Raw genomic sequence first — 22,519 nt, forward strand, 5'->3', positions numbered from 1 at the left:
TGGACAGAAGCCTTTGGCTTTATAGATGTAAAACAATAGTGCAAACAATCTTGCTTGTCTTCTCTTTCTCATATATGAAATCTTTATTAGATGCAACCAGCTTTGTTGTTGTGCCAGGTCCATGTCCAGGTAGCTCAATGCCTTTTTAAAAAATATTGTTTACAATGTTGACACCTTTGAAAACAATAATATAAAGCACAAATTTCCTTTCAAAATATTTTATTTCAAATTATTTTTTTTCATAATTCTTACATTTATCCTACAAAAAGAGCAGGAAGATTAAAAATAATAATAATAATAATAATAATAAACAAAAAATAAAAATAAAAAAAAGACTACTTATTTATTATAAAAATTAAAGTACACAGGCTGGTGTTTTGTGTGTGTGTGTGTGTATTTCTTGTGTTATATCAGAAAAAGTGAGGTTTTGACAGAGAGTGGTAGAGTATAATCTCTCTGTCTTCTACAGAGAGCTGGAAGGGGGTGGGGTCAGCAAAATTCTCCTCCAAATATCAGCCTTTCATTCTCACTTCTGAAAGAAATGCTTCACAGTGTGTCAGTCAAGCATCTCAGTTCGACACACTCCTGTGCTCTAGAACACAAACTACAGGATCCTCAGCTTCACAGAATGGAATACAAAGCTGTGTCTGACAAAGTATCTGTCTTGAAGTTAGATGGCAGATTAAGAAACGAAAAGCTGGTGTTTGGAGAACTGTTTGTTCATCTTATGGTGAAGGGTGAGTCCTCATGCCTTTCCCAGATCTCTCCTTCTCTCTAATTTCCCTTCCCTTTCCCTTTCTTCCCTGAAAAGAGAGCAGAACACAGAGGAACAATGTTTAATTTACTTCTTCCATTTGATGTTGAAGCTTTGGCACTGCTTACCGGTTGTCAAAATAAATAAATAAATAATTAAATTTTAAAAAAGGGTTATTTAGTTAAGGATGTATCGTGTACTATGCACTTAAGAGTTATAGTTCTACAAAGGTTTTTATTTTATTTTATTTTTTATTTTTTGTTACATTATAGAACCCTTGAACACTTCAAGACCCTTTTTCATGATTAAAGGGATTGTTGCATTGTAATGGGGTTCTTCAGACTGATGCTATGTGCTAACAATGGTTCTGTATAATGTGCCTGACATTGTAACCACAGAAGAACACTTTTTGGTGCCATATAGAACCCTTCTCTAAAGGTGCAATATGGAACCATATATAACAAATTCTCACATCAATCTAAAGAATCATGAAAAAGTTTCTTCATGTGTTCATGGTTCTACATGAACACTAAATCAAGTCTCAGACCCATCTCCCTCTCTCACAAACACGACCAGCTCTATGGGCTTCTACTGACACATCCCTGTCTCTTTCTCTCACACACACGCGCGCATGCACACACACATATCAGGTGATATCTACACCAGCAAATGACTCTCTGTGTTTCAGGTGATGTTGATCTGGTGAGTGTGTAATTGAATATAATGATGTTGACTACATGATAAAACTCATACATCACTCATAACATACTCTGCACTGTGGTACTCTGGTATTGTGGTATTACAACCATAAATTGTAACTTTGGTGTTACTCCAGCCATTATAACCACAGCAACTGACAGAATAGCACTTATTACCAGAATCGATGTCCAGCACTAAGAAGTGAGCTAAAAGTGAGCTACCACTTACTCCAGTAAACCAGCAGTGGACCCATTGTTCTTAGGAGAACCATCACCTTTGCTGAAGAACCCTCCTTTGTTAAGAGTGCAGTATTTCACGTTATATTTTTATGTCGTTCCCATCAGGTGGACAAAGGGCTTTGTATTATTAAAAGTCTTTAACATTCCAACACTGAATTTTGTATGTCTGTGTTTGTTTCTCATGAGCATTTGCCAAGATTTTTCTTCATTATCTTTAAACTCAGCATTTGTGTGATAAAGCTCACCCCTTCACCATCGCAACGTGTAATGGTGGGAGGTGTTCTCTATGGGTAGAGTCGGACGAGAGGCCTGAGATGATGTAAGGTTGACTCGAAATAACACCGAGGGGTTCGATTTTTGGTTCCCTTCCACCTTTATTTACACACGAGACTTTACATTACTATTTACAATATATACACGCGCGCTCCTTGAGAACAAAAAATTTACAAAACGAAATTCTCTATTAGCAGAGACAAAAAAAGATAATGACAACAAAGTCAATTGAGTCTTATTATATACACTTGGGTTATGTTCTCTCGCTACGGTCTAGCAGAGTGTTTCTCTTTTACCCTTGTGTATATATATAGGTAGCCCCGCCCCCTAGAATATACCATTCCCTTAAGAGGTAAAAGTTATTGTATCTTGGATACACAAGTTTCATAAACAATAAAAATAACAATGAACTAACAACTTTACCAAGATTCAATTACGGCCATGGCATGTTTTACATTTATTCATAATATCAATATTTATTAGTTAATATATTTTCCCTCTTCTAGATGCTAATTCTCGCTTCCCTCTATGGAGAATGGATTCAACCAGGTAAGTAAAACTCAGCATCAAGAGATAGTACTCTTTTCCCTCTCACATGACCCATCTGCAGGTGAGTAAGTACAGGTAAGTATACATATAATGGTTTCTCTTGGTGATGTGTCACAGGTACTGTACATCATCACAATTTGTATGAGTCCACTTTACTAATATTTATTAGCACTCATTGTTACATTTGCTCTGACACAGTGAAAAGAGGTGTTAACAGATGCCTTATTGATGATACAGGGCCTCTGAAAGGACACGGTTTTTGTATATTTTATTTTTTAGGAAAACTATTGATGAGCACTACATGCTACTAACTGAGCAACAGATATATATGTATGATTTAGTCGATTAAAAACAAACATTTGACAAATATTCTGGGCTTAACATTAGTATATCAGACTCTTCCTTTGTCTTAAAGGGACATTAGGTAAGGTTTGGTATTTTTGCTCCTGGGCTAACCTTGCAGCTGCAGAGTGTTATTCAGTTTTACAGCATTACCCTGAAATCAATAGGGGAAGGAGTGGTTGTGGTTTCCCACCTTCTTCCAAAGTTACATAGTACAGTTTCTGCAGTGCTAAGCCTGGAGTTGCGAAGAGAACACTACAATGATTTTAAAGTTATAAGCTACCTATTGTTCCTTTAAATTAAAATACCAGAAGTAAAAAAAGCCTTGCATAATCTAAATTGTGAAATGCAAACAAAGTAATTCAGAGAGTCTTAAGGTGGAATGTTGCACTGTACATTTTACCAACTTTTTTTTTTGTTACCAACAGGGATCAGGATTAGCAACAACGTCACATAAATATAGCCAGTTTATTTGCAACCCAAAAAGCCAGTGAACAATTATGTCTTCTGAGTGTTTATACAAAATGAAAATATTTGCATACAATTTCGTCAAACAACACCCTCTATGTAACACTTCAACAAGAATGGCTTTTTTAAAAAAGGACAGATAAAAGTACAGTATCTCATCATAAAAATATGACAAACTATGCCTCAGTCAACATGTACTTTATTTATAACAATTTTGTGTAATATCTTTCTGTGAGCTGTTGAATGCTTTGAATGTCTGGATCTGATCGCCATATTTAATACTGCTTCTAAAATAGAGCATTTCACATCAAAACATCAAAACACTTAGAACATGACTTTGTTAACATTTTAACAATTTAATTTTGTATTTTGGGTAAAATTTTTGTTTTAATGGCAGTTCAAAAGTTTCAGTTAACCTGGCTTTCATTTCTATGGGACCGAATAAATACTGTAGTAAACTGTTTTCTCACAAAGATAACATGGCATTTACAGCCACACTCTTCTGCACATAGACCTAGATACATAAGTCTGAAGGAAATTTCCATTATTCTATGCAGCCCTAGAATGCAGCCCAGTGCCTTTATACAGTCCCCATGTTTAATTTTTCAATATAAGCCTCTGTTTTTCAAGGTTTGATAAACCTAGAAGATTTATCTCAAAATCATAAACGAATCAGCATAGTGGAACAAAACCAGCTTCATGTAGCCTGGCCTCTCCATTGCAGCTCCCTGGCTCATCTTCGATTCAGCGTCCTACTCAAACGCCCACTGAGGGCCTTGTGATCCCACAGAAGACAAAAGCTTACATTACTCATGCATAAAAACCTCCACAATTGCCCAAACTAACACACACACTGATAAAAGACATTTGGTTGTTTGCCTTTTTTTGGAGAGGGCTTCACACTCAGTCGGACCTTTGTTTTTTCCCCCTCACATTAGACATTTTAAACCTAACATAGGAACATAAGCATCTCAAAATAAACAAAAAGGCCATAGAAAGAGTCACTGAATGGAAATGCTAAAGTGGTAGCAGGGGTCTCAGTGGAATAGCTCTTAGTTCACTAGCCAAGGTTTCTAGTAAATCTGAACTTGTTCAGTAAGAAAACTGATTTGTAAAATTATTTCATACTAAAGCTAAAATATGCCGTCAATTATTTTGTTGTTGTTCAAAGAAAAACATTTATCTCCATTTTCTCCGTACAAAACAATACATGGAAGTACATGGCTATACAGAGGGCCAATCAGAATGCAACTGGCAGAATCGTAACTGTGAGGCCAGATTAGTGTACTGAAAGCATTTGACACTCAGTCAACTTGTGGGCAGGCATCTGTGACTGAGACTAGTAGACAGTAACTATGTACTCACCTTGTCAGTGCTTCCAAATCCAGTCTTAGAGGCATCAGCCAATTTCTTTTCATTTTCGAATTAGCACAAAAAACATCTGTATATCTGTGGCAGCAGATGCTTATACTGTGGATTAAAAAAATGCACACTCTGCTGCCAAAAAACTCTTAATGATAAGAAACATAGTAAAACATGTGTGAATATTGTAAGGACTTTTATAAATGGTGAGAACTGTTAGATATGATGGGGGCAGTACTGGTCACTGAATTTGCATCATTCCTCTTTAACAGGTATTTATAAAGCATTGAAAGGTACCACTTTAAAATAAGGCTACATTTATAAAGGTTTGCAAATGACTTACCAGTTTACTACTTTGTTATAAATTAGGTTGTAAACACCTTAAACATCATTAATAATCATTTGTAAGTCAGAGATGACCTATGACCTATTTTTCAACTAATACTGAAAGTGTCAGAGAACATACTGAAAATGTCAAGGCAAAGAATAAGCTCAGATCTGAGAATGTGAATTTAGTAATTTCACATGTTAAGGTGCACCATATTATCATTAATATATAAAAGATATTATGTTGATGGTTAATATAAACCTGGTGGTTTATTAACTTTTTAACAACTATGTAATAAAGCTGAAAAGATTAATGCCAATTTATGGGGAAGACAAAGTAAGGTCAGTATATGGCAAAACCTGAGGTTTAGCAGTGTAGCTGGATGTGGGTTCACTATTTGGCAAACAACAGGTCACTGTTGCCCTTTCTGTCTATGTGATTTAACTGGATATTAATGACTTTTAATGCATTAAAACATATCTAATAACCCTTAATAAACAGGTTTTAAATCATTTACAAACCTTTATAAGTGTAGTTTTATTCTAAAACTGTACCCATTAAACTCTATCAATGTTTATTTTTACACAATTGTTAATCACGTGCATACTCAGGTAATGTTTCGAAAGTGACATCATCATGCTAGTATATAGTAAAACAATGCCCACTGTCTAATCAAAGGCTGAGAATTGTAGTTACACTATTTTTGTGGTCGATATATTGTCCCAGAAATAATTGCTATAAACAATATGACCATTTTATGCCACTGATATAATGATAATATAATAGCATAATAATGCATTTACACTAGGGTTGGGCGCTATAATGATAATACCGTATACTGCGGTACTTAAAAATGTGGCCGGTATTTGAAAACAAGGGCGGTATTTATGACGTGTGTGCTGTGTCAAATTTCTTTTCTGTGTCTTTAAGAACATGGCTAAACATTTTTGTGCATTTAGGGAGGGGGCCCTGTAGGAGCTCACTGACTGGAGATGTGACAGTCTGACAATGGGTACAGAAAAACAAGCCCAGTAGCCCACTGCAGTTGTGAGTTTAGCACTGGGTTTGGGTTAAGAGAGGAAGAAAGATGAAAACAGACAAAATACTCAGAAGACCCTTCACTCGACTTTGTGCTCAGAAATATAATGATTGGTGCAACTCGACAGTGAACCCCCTCACACACCCACACCCTGTGTACCACAGTGTATACTGGTATAAAATTTTGAAACCATATGTCGGTATGAAAAATGTGGATACCGCCTAGCCCTAAAATACACCTCTTCAAACAGCAATGAAATTTTATCAAAAATTTATTTACCATTGGATTATAGAAATTGTTTAAATACTCTAAATAAATAAAAAATTAATTTCAAACAATCAACATAAATAGCCTCAGAATTGAGAGACTATGGAAACCCAAAGAACACAACAGGACGAGTGGTTAAAATACTGGTGATTTTCTTCTATGTAAACAAACACACGTAAACACAATTGACGATAGGGTCAGCAAAATTATTGAGGAAATAAGTCATTAATGTAATTATTGTGACAGGCATAATGGGCAGGACTGGGAGAATACTACAAAGAGGAAACATTAGTCCATTGTTATTGTAAGTCATCCACTTAGCTGCTAGATAACACTTACCTTTAATCTTGATAAGTGCACCTTAAACTTGATTATAACAAAACAACCTAAAACAAATTATGTCAATAATCCAACACTGAGGAAAGTGTTAAAAATCCTGAGAAGCCGGAGTATTTAAATTTTAATTAAATTTTCACTTCTTCATCATCACTGGACACTGTACAACCTAAATGTGTGAACTCATGGCTACTTGTATAAAGTACCCCACTTGTAGCTGTTATATGCTCAATCAGGGCTGATTATACAGAAGTGTATTGGCTCCTTATTTATGTCTAAACAGACTCTAAAACATTACATAAAAAAACTCTAAAAGTCCTACATAAGGAGAGTTAGAAAATGTGGATTTATACCTTTGGACTTGGCTTTGCTCTTGGTGCCACAGGGTTTAGACACTATGACAGTGGGCTGGCATTCAACATCGAAGAGGGACTTCTGTAGCATTCCAGAGCGAGACTTAATGCCCGCAGCAGTGTCGCATTCACCCCAGTTAGCAAACTTATACTTGCAGTCAGCTGAACACAAAAACGCACACAGAAAACACAGGATTTAGGATTTTTGTTTCTAAACATATAATAAAAAACAGGACCTTATGTTTTCATTCATAAGAAATTGGTAATCAGGTTTTGCAGTTACTAGTAACTGTAACAATTTCCCCTCTACTGTGTTACAATGAAATATAACGTTATGCTATAATACTATACATATTGTATAAATTAAACTTTAATTAAAGATGTACATGGACATACATGGATCAGCCAAACTATTTAAATGACCTCTTTGTTGCTAAATTAATTTTTCCATATTATCAGTCCCAATTTACAGTGTGTATTGTGATGGTATTAATGGATCAGTCACAGCAGGGCTGCTGGAGTTTTAAATACCTTAGTGTGACAAACTCACCAACCAAAAATATTCAGTCAAAAACGTCCTGTCTGCATCACCCTGTGACTATTAATGAAGGACCAGAGAATGCTCCTTTCTGGGTGCGCGCAGATATTTCGAACTAGCAAGAAGATTTCTTGAACCCACACTACAACCTATAGATCTTGCTCTCCTGTCCTACACGCTCACTCCACACTTACAAACTCTACTATGTTGCCAATTCAATGAATATGAAATACAACTACTGGCTGTGGTGTTCTGTTGCCGTTCGGAGGACATTTTCAGATTTTCCTCGAACCACCTCCCATTTGCCGGCCTGTATGTCAGGGTATGTTACAGTTACATACAGGCATAAAAAAGATACACATATATGTGTGACAGGACTCCAAGCACATACTTCTACTCATTTTAAAGCACAATTACTGGTTATTTGCTGACATTAAAATTTTATTTGCTGACATTAACAGTCATGGCAGATTGTATATTTCAAATTTTCCCCACCATGTTAAACACAGCAAACAAACTATTTTATTTCTTGGAAAATGTGCAGAAAATGCCATTGTTAATTTTGTTCTGTTTGGAACATGTGAGGAACAAATTTATACTGAGGTATATATAGAAGTATGCTTGAGGTGTAATTATGTCTGTTACATATTATAATACTGTGTTTTAACTATCTCACCACCAAACTCTTTCTTCCAGTTGCAGGGTATTTTGCATTTCATCTTCTTGGTCTGATTATCGCAGGTGCCTTCTCTTGTGCCGGATCCACAGTCTCCATTTTTGGCAACACAGGCACCAAAGCGCCAACCTTTACAGTCTGATGGAACATTTTTTCATACAGGACTTTTCTGATTATGTCTACAAACAAACTACAGTAATACAGCATTTAACAAATGAGCTTCATTATTATGTGATGTATGACTTTATAATTTTGCAAAATTCAGATCTTGGTGGTGTTTAGCTAGTTGTCAGGTCCAGGTTTTCAGTCCAGTCCTAAGATTATAAATATGACCAATATATTTATTCTATTTTATGTTAAAACCCACAGTACAATCAAATTATAACACATAATAATTACACTGATTAAAATATAAAGAATGTATAAGGCACTATATTATCTGATAGTTAATATCACCATACTGATTTTGCAGCATCCAAATTGATTTTTATTTATTTATTTATTTTTATGTATGAGCATCCTGACCAACTAAAGATGTTTCATATATGCTTCTGTGAGTATTTTAATGTATCAAGGCATTTGTGTGATCCAACAAACATAAATCATTGGTAAGTGTAATGAAGTCAGTCATGAAATTAGTCACAAAATAGGTTCACCCATGTGAATTTACAACGGGTCAGTTACAACAGGTAGTGTGATGTATTGTCAATATTAATATCCTGGAGTATTAATGGGTAGACTGGTAATTATCAAAGAGTCAGATAATGAAAGAGGGATGTCAGCTTGAGTCCTGATGGGCCATAGCACTGCATAGCCCTTAAGGCTTAACACCTCGTTTAATGCAAGTGATAAAAATCATCAGCTAAGAGGCCTTTTTGAGTAAAATTTTGAGTTAGAATTTAGAAAACACTCTGAAAGTATCTGGAAAATCAGCTTGATACCCCTGGACCTGTACTCATTAGAATACACAAAAGAATGGAAGAAGTCTGATCTAGATACAGGGAATTCTTTTAACTGGAAATTTGTCTGATGTGAAAAAATATACTAAAATGAACTATGGACAATTTTTAAATCTTGTTTTAAGCTCTTGGTAGTCTTTTATCTTAAAGCAGAAATTCTGATATAGGAGCTTAAAAAAATGAAATTACCTTTCTTGTTTTTCCCAGCCTCTGTAGTGACGATCATTAAGGCCACAAGCAGCAGGAAAAGTGGAAAGTAAGTGGAAAATAAGCTGCGCATCCTGGAAAAAACACGTAAAATAAATCAGTGATTTTAACTTTATATGAAATCTAACAATTTAACAGCAATGGGCTCATGAGAGTAGTAGACGAGATTAAACTTGTAACCGTTCTGTTAATCGCACCTCTGACTGAACATTTTTCATACATTACTAAATTGTTCCACTAAAGAGAAAAATCTCATATATGGATTTAAATTTGTGTTCATCATTCCTCAAGACAAATCCTCAATTCACAGCTGTGATATTGGTGGCTTATACTTGCCTCATGGAGCTACTGAATTTAACCTGGCCAGGTGTTTGCAAGAAGTGCCAACCAGTGGCAGTACACAGCTGTTCAAATGTTAAAGTGTATGTTTGCCAAAGAAGGTAGTCAGATGGCCTCCAAAAAACAAAACAACACAGTTGGTACAGTGAAGGAGCTAGGAAAAAAAGGAATACAGATACAAAGCATTTGTATCATCAGCACATCAACCCATATTGCTTGAGTAGGGCTTATTCATTTGTTATAAAGAATTAATATAATAATATTCAGTCAGACAGTCACCCGGAGCGGGAATCAATCCCACAACCTCCAAGTCCCTGGAGCTGTGTGACTGCGACACTACCTGCTGCGCCACCATGCCACCCTTACATTAATTTGTTATAATTAATTAATAATTATATTATCATTACTATTATATAAGATAAGCAATACTGATATTAGAGCATAGTTTTTCTTTGATGTTGATTAATGCCTTCAGCTTTTCTTGTATTGAATATTGTAATTCACTTTTTTATGCTCTACCAGTCAAACTGATCAGCCAGTTCCAGTACATCCAAAACTCAGTAGCCAGGGCTCTTACTTTCACCACGCACAGAGCTCATATTGCTCCTGTTCTTCTGCAACTGTATTGGCTTCCTGTTAAATCTAGGGTACAAAATTCTCCTTCTCACATTTAAGGCTCTAAAAATCTCTGTAAAACATTTCTTTCTTCTTGTGTCCTTCATATATCTGTTTTTCTTTGCTATGATTGTATAGCATACTTAAGTTTGCAAAAGGTGCTATATAAGTTGAACTAATTATTACTATTACATTCTTTGTTCAGAGAAACATACTTTTTTTTACATACAGTCTTTATTATTACAAGAGCAAAAAGAAACTAGGCAAGCCTAGTTTAGCCGGACCGCCATGACCCATATAGCCATTGTCACAAAGGTTTTTCTGGTATTTCAAAAACAGGAAAGCCCAAAATACATACAATTGTCATTGGAAGGTCTGGAGAAGATTTGGTGCTTCGTATCAATGTCTTTGTTTACAATAATAACAAACTATATAAACAAACTATATATAAAAATAGCTTATCTTGTCAGTTGCTGACAGTGTGTGTATGATCATGGAAAGCCTGTTATTTTCTGCTCATACAAAGCTACAAAACTGAAGCACTGTGTTGAGATGACATTAAAGCAACTTATTTACCAGAAAACAACAAGTTAACATTTATGTTTTTGAACATTTCTAAAACCAAGCACCTTAACATTTTATCAACCAGGTAATCTATACTTGATAAAGAAACAGGGCATTGCTGGGGGCTAGATATTTATGTACTGACATTAGGTCCGATAAGGGACCTAATATAAGGGTCCGACTGATAAAAAGGTGCTGTAACAAATTCATAGCCTTGTTTATATTGAATAACACCTCGCTCTGGTGTTCTGGCTTTAATAGAGAATGGAGATTTTGTCTGTTTCTTACTCGTCAGAAAATCAGTAACCGTTAGGTGTGTCCATGTATTCATGTTGTTATAGGGACAGACAAGATGACTTTCCGTATGTTAAATATATATAGTATGGCATTAAAATATATCTTTTTAATATAATACTATATATATATATATATATATATAATATGATATTATATGCGCTTACTGACTGACTGTTTAAACGCGCATGCGTGAGTAGGAACTGTTAATTCAGCCGTAATTCACAGAGTGACCTATAGGTGGAGTATTGATAGTTCAGCCATATTTCACATTCCAGTTTGTGAACTAAATTTGGAATCATTCGGCGCTGACCAGAGGTCCTCTTTTCCCTGGACAAGTACTCTTTTTGGGACCTAAAAAAATGCATGTTCTAGGGGTCAGAAAGTTGAGAGCTGAACTGGGACACACTAGCTCCGCTTCAGCGCTGTAGGTCCACCGTCCACCACAGTGAGCAGCTCAGTGTTTTACTGGAGCCTTGAACAGAAATGTGTTGAACGTTATTGAGGTAATATTTATCATAGGGTTAGGTCATAGGTTCTTTACGTCATGAAAGAGTCGATTAATTTCAGTAATTCTATTCAAAAAGTGAAACTTGTATATTATACTCATTCATTACACACAGACTGATATAATTCAAGGGTTTATTTCTTTTTATTTGATTATTATAACTGAGAACTAATGAAAAAATCAACTTTTCATGATAATGTAATTTTATGACCAAGTAGTAGAAAACAAAAGGCTCCAGACATAAAAAGGAGAATATAATAAATAATACCTCAACAACATTCAACACATTTCTGTTAAAGGCTCCATTAAAACACTGAGCCGCACCGCGGTGGATGGTGAAGCTGAAGCAGCGCAAGTGTGTCCCAATTCAGCTCTCAACTCTCTGACCCCTAGAACACTCATTTTAGGTCTCAAAAGGGTACTTGTCCAGGGAAAAGAGGACCTCTGGTCACCGCTGAACGGTTCCAAATTTAGTTCACAAACTAGAATGTGAAATGTGGCTGAACTAACAACAGACAGTGTAGTGTCGCCACCTTTAGGTCTCTTTGTGAAGTATGGCTGAATTAACAGTACATTAAAAGCACATTCGCGTTTCAACATTAGGTGTCAGTCAGTCAGTAAGCGCATATAATAATATCATACTATATATATATATATATTATAATATCGTCATTTGCAAGATTACTATTGTTTACAGATTTTTTACTTCCACTATAAGTCAAATTTTCATTCATTATCTATAACCGCTTATCCGGTTCAGAGTCGTGGTGGGTCCAGAGCCTACCTGGAATCATTGGGCTCAAGGCAGGAATACACCCTGGAGGGGGTGTCAGTCCTTCACAGGGCAGTAAGTCAAATAATTAAAAAAAATAAAAAAATAAAGAAACATTAAAATATAAAAATATATTAAATAATACAATGTTCTGAAATACATTACTAAGTTGATATTGTTGACATATGATGGAAATGGAATGTGTCTCTGGTGTTCACTTCTTCTCTCTATGCACTTGTCTCTGTTGATGGTGGTCTTTGTGATTAAAGCAGTTTGTTTCTGTGTTTTGATATTCATTTGTGCACAAGAGTATTCTACTCACCTAAAAGTATTTCAGTCCAATCAATAAAGTATTTGACCTTGCGCCCAAGTGTGCATTTACTTAGGTCAATGCTGTCATGACATTGGACATATTTATTCATTGGGCATGATGTAACTGATAACACTGTTTACTGTAGCTTTTTCCCAGGACTTTAAAGGATCTCTGAGATAATCCAGGTCAAACCATGGTGAATGGTACTACTTTTACATGAACTGAGGTTTTCACATTTTACTGCTCTAAAATGAAAAGAAAAAAAACAGTCACACTTCATTGAGGAAGGTTATTAGATTGTTTCACTGGAGCAGAATAATAGGTTTAACAGGCTTGTTCTTTATGGCTGACACAAATGAACTGTGCTGGGTTGATTTATGCCACTCTTACTCTTTATTATGTGCAAATCCAATCATTGGCACACATTTGTAGTAAGAAAAGTAACTGCTTCCTTTATGCAGAAAGTATTGTGTGAGGTAAAATAACCTTTACTAATATTTTTGCCATTTTGAAAAAATTGGGACTAATTCTTTAAAGACCTCTGCATAACATATAATACATGGTTAAGAGCAGAATGTTTTGATGTAAATCCCCAGTTTTGGAGGACATGAAATTGATATGAATGTATAATATTTGATGAGACGTTGTTATTTTAAGACAAATTTATGACAGGGTATTGAAATGCATTCACATGCCCATATTATTAACATGAGCATGATTCCTGTTTTTTCATGCATATGTACAGGCAAAATGACAAATTTGATGAGTCTGAATGTTTTCTAAGAATGCACACACACTGTTTTTCAATATTATTTAAAGCACACCCATATAGTGCTGTTGCTGGGAACTTATCACATCTTGGCACTTTCTTGTTTGTTTTCTCCTACCATGTGGCTCTGTCTGTTTGTTGTTTTTCCTATCTCCGCCCTCGTTCCACTCTAGCTCCACCTTTTGTTCCGCCTCTTTGTCATTATCTTTGTCAGGTGTTTCTTGTTAGTTCATGTATTTAAGTCCTCTTCCCTCACTTCCTGTGATCGGTCATTTGTGTTGTTTGTGTTTGTGTGATGTCATTTGTAGTTTTGCTCTGTTCAAATCAGGTCGTGTCGTTTCGTTCTGTTTCCCAGTTGTTATATTAGTGTTTGTTTCTCGTTCCTTGTTCGTCTACTGCCTGTTTCATGCCCCAGTCTTGTAGTGTTGTTTCCTGCCCTTTCCTAGGTTTCTAAGTAATGTTATTTCGTGTCCCTCGTCAAAGTTCGTTTTGTTGTGTTATCTTTATAATAAATCTCTGTGTTGTAGCGAGTGTGTCTGCCTCCGTAAATCCACCCTTCACGTCCCCGTGTCAGAACTGCATGGTTTGGGCTATATGTGCACTCTTTAGCACTGGCCACTATCTCCATGGCAATGGCCAGGCCGCGTGACCAGAAATGGTAGGAACACATTGTTGGAGCAGAAAATACTCACTCCGGAACAGACGAGGAGAACCACTACACTACAGTGCATCAAAATCTTGGTGTTAAATCAGTGTGGCCTAACTCATTCAACAGGGTCATATGTGATTCATTTAACCCTTTACACTACAGGGTTATTATTCTAGTGTGGAGCCACATACAGGCCCTTACATTAGTGATTGACCAATATATTGGCCGCCCGATTAATCGGCCGATTTTTGGCATTTTATATAAAATCGTCATCGGCCAATATATTAGCGCAAGAAGCTGATATTTACACAATGCACACAGACAGTGCTGTGGGCAGCTCCGTCATTCTGGCTGTTAGAGCGGCTCTTGCGTCCATTTTGCCATCTTACAGGCAGACATCATTGAGCACAAGTGCAGGAGTACAAGCCTCCAACCTGTAGCTGCATGCTGTCTCATCAGAGAAAATGGTATGAATTATTTTCTCTTCTTCAGCTCTCACTATTTGTTACTGGCTGCTCTTTGTAACCTACACTCAATAATCTGCATCATAAACGACTGAGTTGATAGTTGTAACCTAGAAACCCAGCGTTATTAAGCCTCTTATTTCGCTCATTGGTTGGCGGTGCCTATAAAAAAAATCACTCATTGTTGTATCCGTCAGTATATCTCAAGTACTACAGGTCCAAATTCGACAGTCAATGTACCAAATTAAAGCTTAAAGTCACCGATTTTCATTGATTTAATCATTTTATAGGTATTTTTGCTGTTATTGGAAATTGTTATGAAAAAATATTAGTGACAGTACAGATTTTCAGATTTTTCATGGCACTATATTTGAGTAATATGTACATATCATACATCAATCGAACGGGCAGTTGCAGGATCACGAGGATATACACTAAAATGTAGGACTAAGGAATTAAAGCCGAAAAAATAAGATAATCCAAACTTCAGGTTTCTTCCTCATCGATGACAAAACCACTGCTTCTTGAAGCCTGAAGATCCCACAAGCGGCTCACACACAAAGTTTGCATAGCAGCGCTTACCTGAGATAGTCCCCTTCAAAACAAGACTAAACAAGACTAGTCAAACCTCTATGTCAAACCATTCGTGAGTAATCCTCATGTTTGTGTCAAGAGTACTGGCCGAAAAAATAGTACTCATTTTCGAAAAATAATTACAATATGATCCCTGTGGCTGCTGCGTAGCTTAGGCTTTCAGCTTCCAATGACATGTCAATCAAGTCTGTAGACCAATCAGGGGCAGAGTTATGGCGATGCACACCCAAGGAGGAGGGACAAACACATAACAGAGCGCATATGTTTTCAGCGCCTAACAGCTTTACATATCAGCCATCGGCCACTACTGCTGTCCAAAAATCATCAAAAAAATCCATATCGGTCGGTCACTACCTTACATATATACACATACACCTTTGGTTGTGAGAGCTGAAATATCTTTTATTTTATGAGGTTAAGGGGTAAAAATGTGCAAAATCATAGACAGTAAGAGCTATATAAATATGGATGGTGAAGTATAATTGAAATGAAAACAAGAAAATTAATAGCAGATACTGTTTTTTTCCATTTCTTTTTCCAAACCTGTGTGCAAATATCATGACAAAATTAAAAATGAAATGAAATGACTTCATTTGCAATATCATTTTACATGCGTCAGCACTGACAAAATTAAAAAAGCTTTTTGTCATTTTCAGAACTATGCTGGTATTACATGGTTAAATCTAAAGTGAAAAAGCTAATGAGAAAAAGAATAATAAGAGTCAAAATGAAAATTAAAATGAAATATGTATTTATGGTCTGTGTAAAATTTTAATTTTAAATACAGATATAAAAAATTAAAATGGATGGTTATTTGATTATTTCATACTCCAAATCCATATGATGTTAAAACAAACAAACAAACAAAAAGTATATATATATATTCATTCATTCATTATCTGTAACCGCTTACCCAATTCAGGGTCGCGGTGGGTCCAGAGCCTGCCCTGTGAAGGACTGGCGCCCCCTCCAGGGTGTATTCCCGCCTTGCGCCCAATGATTCCAGGTAGGCTCTGGACCCACCGCAACCCTGAACTGGATAAGGGTTACAGACAGTGAATGAATAAATGAATCTGCATTCGTGGATCAAGTCACTTGCATGTTTTCAGTGACATGTATTTGTTAATTTCTTCCCGAGTTCTTGGATTTTGAGACTTTCCTTTCGCATCTCACCCGATCCAAATACAAATGCAGCCTGATCCACAAATGTGGCCAGCAGGCAAACGAGCTACCGCTAGGTGGCACTTTTGTATCCTTCGGTGTTTCAGGACTAACCTATTACTCTCAGGGCCAGCAAAACAACCCCCTCTAGGCGGGACTATGACTCCATTGGCTGCTGCAGTAAATGATGGACAGCTAACTCTGGCTGCGGCCTGGCTAAATAAAAGTGATGACCAATGAGAAGCCGTGGGGTATCCGGCTGAGAGAGAGCATCCGTCTGTCTGAAACAAATCACATCTTAACAATCTAATCTCAAAAATAATGAACACAACGCGTCCCGTATCAGTCCAACACACAACATGGCGTTTAGTGTCCAAATACGGAAGGAGTATTTTATTTCACAACCCTAATCTAATTAGGGAAATTCTGCTGGACTTTAACATTGTTAAATTTAGGGCACATTCAAAAGCGCTCCACAGTGATCACCCTCTCCTAACTGTCTGTGATATGAAGCTGAATTCAGCGGCTTGGGTATGGAATCAGATTTTTGACATTTGTGCTCCATGACTTTTGCACGTGAGCTACGGGTTCTGCGCGTGCTCTCTCAGTTTTGTGTGCAAGCTGCACGAGTTATGTGCGAGAGCTCTGATCCCTGAGTTTTGCAAGTATTTTTGGCACAAACCTCTCGCGTGGGTGGGTTTTCTCAGGGGTGCCTTCCCATTTGCTAATGAATTTTTGAGTGACAACTCACTGCACTGAAGTTGTTCACATCTGCAGCAAGCGTGTGTTATTTGGCTTTGGGACTCCGCATGTGCCGAATATCATGCATTTGAACATTGCTAAATAGCTCTCATAGAATTTCCCCTTTCCTAATATTTAAACATATAGCCCATTTTTGCTTAAACTACATACTATTAGGACATTTTAAATTTTTATGTCACATCACCTGTTCTTGTTTATTAATATTAATAATACTTATTATTATAATTATTGCTGATTGTTAATAATTATTAATGATTTTTTTAAACGAATCATGTTAAATTTGCATTCTTAAAGGAACAGGGACATCTCTCACTTGTCTGTCATGTTTCTCTTTTCTCCGACCTCATGTAACACACATGAAATGAATATGAAATGCACATATGAAATTTGTTAAAAACAGATTCACTCTGTTGAATAGGTTCAATACGTTAGTACATTGGTTTCTGTACAGGAACTCAAGCACTCATAAAAAAAATATTTTACAAATAAACGCTAATTTGCTAGTATTAGCTAGTAATTGCTACATTAGCTAATAATGCTAATTTATTCTGTTTCATCCTGAGTAAACACAGACATCACTGTCCATTTACCTCATATCTACGAGAGTAAAATGTAAAAAAAGTTAAAAAAAAAGTAAAATGTTTTTATTTTTTTAGACGGAACTACCTCATTGATATAATCGGATTTTGCAGGTATTTCAGCGTTTTAAAACAGTAAATCACAGAGAGTATTCGTGTTTATGTAAAATCCCCAGTGTGTCTCCACTGCTGAGCTGCAACGTAGAGTACGCATGCGCAGTCCAAAATACCTTGGACACCGAGTTGTCACTTAAAAATTCATTAGCCAATGGGAAGGCACCCCTGAGAAAACCCGACCACGCGAGAGGTTTGTGCCAAAACTGCTCGCAAAACTCAGGGATCAGGCGCACAAAACAGAACTCGAAGCCCTCGCGCAAAAAACTGAGAGAGCACGCGCAGAACTCATGGAGCACAAACATCAGAGCTGGATATTTTGTTTGCAAGTTTTATGTTTGTGATAATATTTTTGGGCAATACTTTTTGGGATCTTGTTCGAACTTCCACATTAAATTCTGTGCAAATGCTTCTCCATTTAAGTTGGCCCCACACGTCCTAAAACAACAATGTCATCTAGCGGTGGCTTGTTCTCCTGTTGGCCACATTTGTGGATCAGGCTGCAATTGTATTTGGAGCGGGTGAAATGCGAGAGGAAAATCTCAAAATCCAGAAACCATCGAGAGGAAATGAACAAATGCACGTCACCGAAAACACGTGAGTGACTTGATCCAACAATTTACAAACACATATTAAATTCGAGACTTAGACTTTACAAATATTTGCAAGGTAAATTTAAACAAATATATTTATTTTCGCATAAAATTGTGATATATCTATGAAAACCAAAAACATGTATTTATGAATGTAACGGTGTTTGTACAAATTCCAGACCGTGAGACACAGACAGACTTCCAGTGAACCCAGGTGCTGTTATAACGTAAACTAAACACATCGTGGAACAGACAGGAAAACAAGCAACAACAGGGAAGCTACATGACTCATGAAAACTACAACATGACAGGGCGCCCACTTCAAAATAGGTAACTGAGCTACGTTCATCAGCGTGCTGCCCCCTGCATAATGCCACTCTGGGCAGCTACCCATGTGGCCTGAATGAAGATGAGACTGTCTTTTAGACTCTTAGACCAAATAGATTCTTTCACTTCAGATCTTAGTAATAGTTATTTTAAACTGGTATTTGCAAAATACATGGACAGATTATTTTGTCATTGTTCACTTTTTTTATTTATGTAAGTTTATGAATGTTTGTTCTCTCTGAAACAAATATATATGGAGTAAGATTACTTAATTTGTACATAAATATTTAATTTGTACACAAGTCTGTTGTGTGTATGTGTGTTTTGTACGAATACAACTTCAAAAATATACAGTTATAAAGACTTACGCATACTACTTGAATTATTACGGGTATGACTTCTAGATCATGAACACGAATTGAAAACTGAGAAAACACTGTCAGAAATACTTCACTGGACTCACAGGCAAAATGCATCGAGCCAACGACCAATTGATTCTATATACAGTAATCCCTCGCTATTTCGCGGTTCATCTTTCGCGGATTTGCTACTAGGGCTGCAACAACTAATCGATTAAATTGATTAAAATCGAGTGTTAAAATAGTTGGCAACTAATTTAATAATCGATTAGTTGGGTCTAAGTTATTATACATATAGGTACAGTTGCTACACCCTAATATGTGGCAGTAAGCCAACCAAAGTCGTGGCAGTAAAGCACCATTAAGCTGGATGCCTTAAGAAGGGAACCAATGCCATGCCTTGCACAGCTCAACTGACGAACTCTGGAAGAAGCGTTTGAAAAATGGCGGAGGTGGTCACAGCAGAGGATAATGTTAGCACATTATAATAATGTTAGTATGGCGGCACGGTGGCTTAGTGGTTAGCACGTTCGCCTCCCAGGGCTGGGTTCAAGTCCCATCTGGGTGGAGTTTCCATGTTCTCCCCGTGTCTGCATGGGTTTCCTCCGGGGTCTCCGGTTTCCTCCCACAGTCCAAAAACATGGAGGGTAGGTGAATTGGCTTCTGTCTAATAAATGTCCTGCTCTGTGAGTGAATGGGTGAATGGGACTCTATCCTGGGTGAAATCCTAGTGCCCGATGCAGTCCTCCAGGTGGACGGTCGTTCCTGGTCGAGAGTACGCTGTGCGCATTTGGCTGCCGCTTCTCGCCAGCGTGTGTGCCTTCAAGGAACAGCGTTAGGTGCAAAATCAGCACAGCTGATCTCGCATGGCACGGCAGCACAACATCACTACATGAGCACCTGAAAATGAAGCCTGTTGGAGCTGTGTGTGAAAGAGATTAAGTATAGTAAGTTCATTCTATTTTTCTCTCACTCAATGTTACTAGAGTCTGCTAGAGTGGTTAACCAACATTTGTTTTACATTTTTTTAATAATACATTTTAAAGCCTTTTTCAAGGTCTTTTCTGACTCGGGCATTGCGTGTTAGTGTTTGAGTATCACAGCCAAGTGTATATTTACATTTCATACACTGTTGTGTTATTAAATAGTAATGTAAACACTAATTTTTAATAATGGTAGGTTGTGTGTTCCTTATACAATTACAACATTAGTTCTCTAAAATCTTAAATATCTTAACAATATCTGATCATATGTGTTAGTTGAATTTCCCTTTTATTCTCAGCACATGGCAGCATCACCCAATATCCATTTATGTAATTTCAATTTGCCTGCATTGTTGTCTGCATTTTAGATCAGTAATTATTAACTTTAAAAAGACATTTAAACTGTTTACCATCTGTAAATTCAATACTTGAATAGGAGTTTGTTTAACAATATAATACAAAAAAACAAAACAATATAAAGAAATGCTGGTTGCACATTATAAAAATAATAAATTATTTTTTTTTTACTCAATGTAGCATACATATAATTTTTTATGTGAGTTGTTGGAAACAAGTTTTGTACAAAGACAGTTTGGTTTATAAAATAAAATGCTGGAAATCAAATTTATCAAAAATATATCATTTACCAGTATTTCATACGTACAGTAAATGTATTGTTCATGTCCACATCCGAGTGAAATTTACTTACGCTAAATCACAGCGTAGGAATTACTCTACTAAAGAAACTGGTAGGATATCACATGTAGTTCCAGCTGAAAAACATTATAGAATGACTGTTTAATGCAAAGGGTGTGTTGTTAACAGTACAGGGAGGCTTTTAAAAGTCCAAATACTCACTAAATACATAATAAATCTTTCCTCTACTTTGCAGAAATTTGTTTTTCGCGGGTGGTCTTGAAACGCATCCCCCACCAAAAACGAGGGATCACTGTAGTGTGCACAGGGTCTGCTGCATCCTGTTTTGAACTAGTGGGAGAGGTTTCAAATGCAAGCTGGTGTCCCCTTGAGGCCAAAATAGTTTTTTTTTTACGATTATATAAACTTTACCTGGGTTAAAGTGTTTTTACATATTAGAGCCCTGTTTCTATGTTTTACTTTATTCTCATGTGGTAACTGATGAATATAGTGGATCATATTCCAGCTTGTTAGTTTCAGGATAATCTCAGAAAGTCAGTGATGCCAGGTTTATACAAGTTGTATAAGCACAGATATATTATAGTACTGGTGATTTGTTTTTCCCAAAATAAAGGATTACAGTTATTTCCTATAATATATAGAAATCTGAACACTTGACTCTGCATTAGGGCGGCACGGTGGCTTGGTGGTTAGCATCTTGGGTTCAAGTCCCATCTGGGTGGAGTTTCCATGTTCTCCCTGTGTCTGCATGGGTTTCCTCCGGGGTCTCCGGTTTCCTCCCACAGTCCAAAAACATGAAGGGTAGGTGAATTGGCTTCTGTAATAACTGTCCTGGTTTGTGAGTTAATGAGTGTGTATGTGTGTGAGTGAATGTGTGTGCCCAGATATGGATCGGCGCTCTGTCCTGGGTGAAATCCTAGTGCCCGATGCAGTCCTCGAGGTGGACGGTCGTTTCTGGTTGAAAGTACGCTGTGTGAGTTTGGCTGCCGCTTCTCGCCAGTGTGTGTGAATTGAGTGTTCTGAGCAGTGTAGATTGTAAAGCATCCTTGCGTATCTAGAAAGGCGCTATATAAGTGTAACGATAACTAACTAACTAATACTTGGTCAGTTCATAATCCCAAGAACCAGCCCATTGATTTGATGAATGATTTATAATTTTTGGATGACATTTATTTTTTGTACACATTATTAATTTCTATTCCCTTTGTACTTCTGCATTTTATTTGTGTTTTAAATTTGAAGCAGATTCCTCATTATTTGTCCAGATTTTACATAATTTTATTCTGCTCTGATGGAAAGAGGATAGTTCCAGCTTTCATATGAAACCTTCACCTTGTATCTGCCTTATAGAGTATGGAATATATGAAGTGAAGAACATGAAGATGCAAGTCTGGAACCACCAGTGTGTAAAAACTTTCAGTTAAGTTTGAAACAGAGAGATACTATATTCATGAAAAGGACACATTTATTAAACATCATATGAATTTATCTCATTTTATTTTGGTCAATTGATTTTACCTGTTTTTTTTTTTGTGTTTTTTTTGTAATTTTTCCTGTATGTGCAATATGAAGCTTTTGTGCCTGGAGCATTAATAATAATAATAATAATAATCTAAAAAAATAACATAATATATTTTTCTGTGGTTCAATTATAGTGCTTGATAACAGAATCATTCCCATGTTCATTATCTATGATTAAAACTATGAGCAGGCAA

At 36.5% G+C, this 22,519-nt stretch overlaps 1 protein-coding gene across 1 annotated transcript in view; it reads right to left on the reverse strand.

The window, feature by feature from the left end:
- Window positions 1-216: 216 nt before the first annotated feature.
- The window catches only part of LOC136676185 (midkine-B-like), a 28,411-nt gene continuing 6,108 nt past the window's right edge, over window positions 217-22,519 (reverse strand). Inside the window, exons 2-5 of the mRNA XM_066653026.1 lie at window positions 9,372-9,463; window positions 8,224-8,361; window positions 7,010-7,171; window positions 217-803 (exon numbers count right to left, since the gene is read on the reverse strand). Of these exons, the coding sequence (XP_066509123.1) occupies window positions 775-803; window positions 7,010-7,171; window positions 8,224-8,361; window positions 9,372-9,462 (420 nt within the window). The 5' untranslated portion in view covers window position 9,463 and the 3' untranslated portion in view covers window positions 217-774. The remainder of the gene's footprint in view (window positions 804-7,009; window positions 7,172-8,223; window positions 8,362-9,371; window positions 9,464-22,519) is intronic.

This window comes from Hoplias malabaricus, chromosome X2 (assembly GCF_029633855.1).
Source record: "Hoplias malabaricus isolate fHopMal1 chromosome X2, fHopMal1.hap1, whole genome shotgun sequence".
Lineage (NCBI taxonomy): Eukaryota > Metazoa > Chordata > Actinopteri > Characiformes > Erythrinidae > Hoplias > Hoplias malabaricus.